This window comes from Malaclemys terrapin, chromosome 5, assembly GCF_027887155.1.
Source record: "Malaclemys terrapin pileata isolate rMalTer1 chromosome 5, rMalTer1.hap1, whole genome shotgun sequence".
NCBI classification, from domain to species: Eukaryota; Metazoa; Chordata; order Testudines; family Emydidae; genus Malaclemys; species Malaclemys terrapin.
The window spans coordinates 52643741-52650446 of NC_071509.1; the positions used below are offsets into that span (position 1 = coordinate 52643741).

General features: G+C 40.1%; 1 protein-coding gene across 2 annotated transcripts in view; it reads left to right on the plus strand.

The window, feature by feature from the left end:
* KIT (KIT proto-oncogene, receptor tyrosine kinase) overlaps nucleotides 1-6706 on the plus strand; it is a 74387-nt gene that overhangs the window by 39004 nt on the left and 28677 nt on the right. For both annotated transcript variants that reach the window (XM_054030840.1, XM_054030841.1), the window contains exons 6-7: nucleotides 883-1072; nucleotides 1738-1853. In XM_054030840.1, the coding sequence (XP_053886815.1) occupies nucleotides 883-1072; nucleotides 1738-1853 (306 nt within the window). The remainder of the gene's footprint in view (nucleotides 1-882; nucleotides 1073-1737; nucleotides 1854-6706) is intronic.

Below are 6706 nucleotides of genomic sequence, written 5' to 3' on the forward strand. Positions count from 1 at the left end.
GAGCATAAGCTTTCGTGGACTACAGCCCACTTCTTCGGATGCATATAGAATGGAACATATATTGAGGAGATATATACACACATACAGAGAGCATAAACAGGTGGGAGTTGTCTTACCAACTCTGAGAGGCCAATTAATTAAGAGAAAAAAAAACAAACAAACTTTTGAAGTGATAATCAAGCTAGCCCAGTACAGACAGTTAAGAAGTGTGAGAATACTTACAAGGGGAGATAGATTCAATGTTTGTAATGGCTCAGCCATTCCCAGTCCTTATTCAAACCGGAGTTGATTGTGTCTAGTTTGCATATCAATTCTAGCTCAGCAGTCTCTCGTTGGAGTCTGTTAAAAACAAAAACAGACTCCAACGAGAGACTGCTGAGCTGGAATTGATATGCAAACTAGACACAATCAACTCTGGTTTGAATAAGGACTGGGAATGGCTGAGCCATTACAAACATTGAATCTATCTCCCCTTGTAAGTATTCTCACACTTCTTAACTGTCTGTACTGGGCTAGCTTGATTATCACTTCAAAAGTTTTTTTTTTTTTCTCTTAATTAATTGGCCTCTCAGAGTTGGTAAGACAACTCCCACCTGTTTATGCTCTCTGTATGTGTGTATATATATCTCCTCAATATATGTTCCATTCTATATGCATCCGAAGAAGTGGGCTGTAGTCCACGAAAGCTTATGCTCTAATAAATTTGTTAGTCTCTAAGGTGCCACAAGTACTCCTGTTCTTCTTTTTCCTAGATAAGGTTTCCTGTCTCACAGCTCGATGTTGGACCACTGACCTGGTATTAGTAAATAGTGTAATAGAATATTGAAGTATTGGGTAAAAATTGCCTTTAAAATTGATTTTTTTTCTTATTATGGCAATCAGATAAAGGATTTGTCAATGTGTCTACTACGAAGAATACAACAGTAGATGTAAATGCTGGGGAAAATCTAAATTTAATAGTTGAGTATGATGCGTATCCAAGACCAGAAGAAGAAGTGTGGTTGTATATGAATGAAACATTACACAATTCATCTGATCACTATGTCAAATTCAAGACTGTGGGCAATAACAGGTAATATGAGTAATTATAAGCATGACTGATTTAATTTGAGACAGCTCCTGGAATCTTCCAACAGAAGATGAGGGTGGGGAGATGCAAAAGAAATTATTCCCTTGCCCCCAATCCCAAAAGGACTGGGGAAAGAGAAATGCCAAAGAAATCCTCCTGTCACGGGGCAGGATGCTGGCTTATTATGCCATGAGGTGCTTGTTTCCAACTTTGTGGTATGGGAGAACCATTCTTGCTGCTCCTGGTGCTGTTTTACTGTGGATGATGGCATAGATGCTCATCTGTTTGTGCATAATCATGCCCTCTCTGTGGTCACTGTGTTGTGCCAGCTGTGGTCACTGTGTTGTGCCAGCTGAGTATATCTGCTAGCACACTCTTGTGGACCATGGCTGGATACCTTCTAAACCCTCATAGTGTGCATATTGCTGCTTATGCAAAACCTTTCAGGCTCTTTCCCCACTTTTTTCCCTGTATAGGCAAGGGCAAGATTTAGTCCTAAGAGAGCTTTAAATATAATAAAATGTGCGTTTCAGCATAAACTGTGACATAAACAGTCTGAATATTTACATTCAGAATATCTTTAAATTTACTTCATCACTAAGCAACTAGCCTTCCATGCACTTGGTGAGTAACAAATGTGGTAATATTTAATTTCCCTGTCTTTGCAGATACAGGAGTGAACTTCACCTTACCCGATTAAAGGGAACAGAAGGAGGCATTTACACATTTTTTGTATCCAATTCTGATGCCAAGTCCTCTCTAACATTTAATGTCTATGTGAACAGTAAGTAAAATGAACAGTCTGAAATCTTTTATTATCACAGACGTATTTTACCAAATTAAACGCATGTACAAGGTGTCACAGTGTGGTTCAGCGTAGGAGACAATGTTTAATACAAAGTACAGTCTGTAAAACTATATAAATATCAAGATATAAAAGAACAGAGTACTTATGCAGATACATTTTATGTCATTCCTGATCTTAAATTCTATGGAATACACCTCGCTAATGATCATAGGAGGTGAATTCTGGGGGGTAAGTGTTGAACAATTTTAAAATACTGATCTGGTGAGTTTATATGCGGGAAAAAAATCTGTAGAACCTGGAAACTTGGCCTCAGAAAACAACTATGTCCCATACCCCGCCGATAATTAAGGGTGGTGTATGATACTCTAGCCTCCATAGCCTAACAATAAATGCAGATAAGAATCCAATTTAGCGTATTAATTGCATACATTTGTTTGAACTACATGCCAATGTTGAAATCTTGACAAGGGGATTGCACCCATTGACGTCCATGGTAGCATCTTGGCAGTCTCATTACATCTGCAAAATAATGTAGATGGTGTGTTTTCAAAAAGGCCGACATAACTTTAGAAGTGTGTATGTTGTCATTCCCAAGCAAAAGTTATATAAAAATTCCAGAGTGTTAGTTTAGATGCAAAACAGCATTCTTCAAGACAAAAGTGCAGTGTAGGAAATGAAAACATTAGTAAGCTCTGGCCTTCCTAATTAAGCCATCCTGTAAGAATTTCATGGTCTAAGCAAGCAAAAAATGGCACGTAGCAAGACCAAATTTAACAAAAATCAAAGCAATAGAGGATCACAAGCAAAATGGAGGAAGCTAAGGAAAACAGGAGAGACACTGCAAGCTGAATGGCAAAAGGAATAACTTGGTAGTATTAACATGTTAAAAAATGTGAGAGCATTATCCATAATATAGAAATGTAAATTTACATCAAATCCTATCCTATTTATTTGTTTTAATTACAAAATATTGCTCTCTAGAGATGTATTACAGTTTTAGTCAAGACTATTTCTTTAGGATACAATAATTGTATTAAATGTTCAGCACTGATTACTGAATTGCTCCCATGTGTTGCTGGGTGTTAACATTTGAGTTTCACACAGTATCACCATTCACAATATCATAGCACATTACCAATTATGCCACTTGGGAACTAAAGGAATTGTGAGTTATGTACGTGGCCATCAGTTCCTGTGAACCTGATGGGATCTCTCCGATTTGGGATGTCATATCTGTCTGCCAGAAGTAGCCTGTCAGTTCTTCACAGCAAGTGCTCCAGGGTTCTGAGACTGAATGTAGGCACTCCAGGTTAACAAAGCAGTTCAGTAATAGGTAGCAGGTTAGGAACTATTTGGCTGAGTATTACTTAGTGGCTGCTGTCATGGTCACTTCTACAGCTGTGGCATCAGATAAAATAAATGCCTTCTAACTGAGTTTGTCTGGAGCTGCTTGAGTTTACAGCCACCAGTATTCAAGTCTCCTTCCTTTTTGTTTCAACAGTTAATGAGAGTTGAGGGTTTTTAGCCACCTCAAAGGAGGCACGCATCACCTCACAGGAAACGTTGCAACAGTGCATGGATTGCAAATTTTTTATTTGCTTAAAAAAAGTTTTCTTTGGAATTTTAAATAAATAAATAATTTCTATTGGTCTTTCATATTTTACAAGCTTTCTGGTAAATTTGGCCTGCCAATGTTTTCTGACTGTTTTTTTCCCATGCATTTTAGCTTCTTTGTTCAGACATGTCTTTTTAAATTTTAGTTTTATTTTTAGAGAGTATATAAATTGTTCATTTCTTCTCAATATGAAAGACAAACAAAATAATTACATAAACCTATATTTAAAGTAGTTTGATTAATAAATAGATAATTAACTGTCATTCCAGTGCTTTATAATGGCTGAGGGCCAGATCCTGGTCTCGTTCTGTTTGCAGAACTCTCATTGAAGTCACTGAGAGTTGTGCTTAAATTGTCAGGATATAGCTTCTAATGTTTGTGCATCTGACTTTGGCAGCAGATACTAATTAAACATGAAAAAACTGGATTCATAATCAGGAGGAGAATCTGTTTATTTTATTTAAAAAAAAAGTTTCCATTTTGAATCATTTGTCAAAAGATATGAAAGCCCTGTGCAAAACTATCTGCACTGGATTAAAATAAGTTTGGCAGGAGGATATGTTAAGCTCAAATAATACAGAATTGCTAAATAAAGGCTTTGGGTCACAGTAAGCACGACATAAATTAATTTAAGAAGGAGGGAGCTTTGAAATAAAGAGCCAAAGATAAAAATATAAATTGACAAACAGCATGCTGAAGGGAATAACAATTAAGAAATTATAGAAATCTTCAGACTAGCAACTAAAGTCCAGCTAGGAATTAGTGAAGACTTTTTCTAACTTAAATAAAGGTTTCATGACAATCAACAAAGTATTATATGCAGTTCAGGATGATGCTACAGGTGGGAACTAATCAGGTTACCACCATGATGTTACAAATCACATGATGCTAGATTCAACAGTTTCCCAGATATCAGAAAGCCCCACTGAAAATATAGGGAGTGTGTGGGAAGTCACCATGATATTTTAAAGAGACTAATTCAAATCCAGAAACTGGAGCTGTAGGAAGAAAATCCTCTTCCAGTGACTACAGTGATAGACAATGGCAATAGAAGTGTTACTTTTAGATATTTATTTTCCTCTGTTAATGATGAAGGAAAAAGAAATTGGTAATAAAAGTAATTAAATGAACAGTGTTAATGGCTAGACCGTCAAGTTATAAATAGTAGTGGCATCTTTAGTTCCTCTTTACTATGTTTGGAATCAACATCAATAAGAGCTGAAAAACAGTTAATAAACTTAATGAAATTAGAGATTTAAAGCATTTAATGACTGATTATTGAAGGGATTATGCAAGTATGCAGAACAATTTAATGAAACGTTAAATAATTAACATGTTATAGCCAAAGCAGTAAGCAACATATAATCATTAAAATCCTATCTGATTTTAAATGAAGGATAATTAGATATTGGAAGTCATAAAACTAACCATAATAAAATATTTCTCAGAATAGGATAACTTAATGAGAAACTCTGTGTCCACATTTGCCAAAGCTAGTCCACATTTGAGTCTATTTACTCTACATTCAATTGACAACTGATGAGGCTCCTTACTGCGTTAAATAAGAGGAAGCTAGAGGGAACTGAATAGCAGTGGAAGAGACTAGCCCAGAAAACAAACAAACTGCTTATAGAGTCTGGGACTGATATATGGTTTTTAGGTCCAATCATCTCTTCTCATGAGGATTCTCTGGAGGGGAGACCCAACTAACACCAGTGTGTTATAAGCATGTAGCTAGATATTATTATTATTTTTATTATTTATTATTATACAGGGATCCTGGTTCTGATCTCACTTGTTATTCCATTATGTTAAATGGAGTTACTCTAGAATCTTCTTTGAAGTGCTTGCTAATATCCATTCCATTGTAGGTGTGTGCTTGCCACATGCACCAGTGCCAGAAGTTTTTTCCTCGGTGGTATCTGTACGGGCCAGCTCTGGCGCCCTCTGGAGTGGCGCACGTACGCACTGGTATAAGGGGCGCCAGGGGCTCCCCCCTCCTTCAGTTCCTTCTTACCGCCAGTGATGGTGCTGGAACGTCTCCTTGCCTCAACAAGCTTATTTCTCTCAACTGTGCCTACTTGCGAACTTTTTGCATATAGTTGTTAAAAATTTGATAGCTGTCTAGTTCCCTTAGTGTAGAGTTAGTAATAGTTTGCTAGTCCCGAACAGGACTTAACCTAGGGACTGGGCATGCCCCGGACTCCGGGCTTCAAACCTTGTGACTGTTGCAAGAAACCCATGCCAGTCAGTAATCCCCATAGAAGCTGTCTGAAGTGTTTAGGGGGAACCCACGTTAGCAACAAGTGTCGCATTGGCAAGAGCTTCAGACCACGGACCAAAAAGGAGCACACCGCTGGCACTGGCCTCACACCAGCACTGATCTCCATCCCCAGTACTGGCTAAAAAGCAAAGAAAGTTCTCCTACGTCCCGTAAAGGGAAGGAGAGAGCCAGAGGAGAGCTAAGACCCACGCGGGGCAGGTCTTCCCTACCAGATGTTGACCAGGCTTCATTTCCCATTGAGCTGTTGAGCCCGCTTTCAGACCCGCCCACCACCCCGGGAAGTGGTAGAGGCATTCGGCACCTGGCGGTGTCATTCACGCCAGAGGCTTTTCAGGCCGCTAAGGACATACTGTCCCTGCCAGTGCCACCCACAGAAGTGCCCCATTCGAGGGGTAAACCTGTCTTGGGACCCTTCCAACGGTCCCCATCAGTGCAGCACCATTCCTTGCTGCAGGAGGTGCCCCATCAGCATGCACCTGAACAGCGCCACCAGCCCCCCGGATGTGGGTTGGCTTGCCTGCCAGAGTTCCCAGCGTCGGTCCCCGGACTCTAGACAGCATTCTTTGGGCTCTAGCGAGCTGGTGCAGACCCACAGAGGCACAACACCAGTCCCCAGATCCCCGGTGCTGGGAGCGCCTGAGCTGCTCTCCCAGCTCACGGCACCGTTCCGGAAGGTTGAGACGCCGGTCCCCGGAGACCCGTCACCAGTTGCTGGATCACCAATACAGTTCACCTTGGGCGCGTCAACAGTCTCCAACACGTCAGTCTTCTCACTCCTATTCCCGCTCCTGATCTATGAGGCGGCACCGCTCGCTAAGTATAAGGCATCGATCACCAGGTTACCATTGCCGATCCACCAAACGCTGCCACTGGTCGCTGATGACACCAAGAGCCATCGCTTCCATACAGGTCCTCAATGGAGGTCTGCAG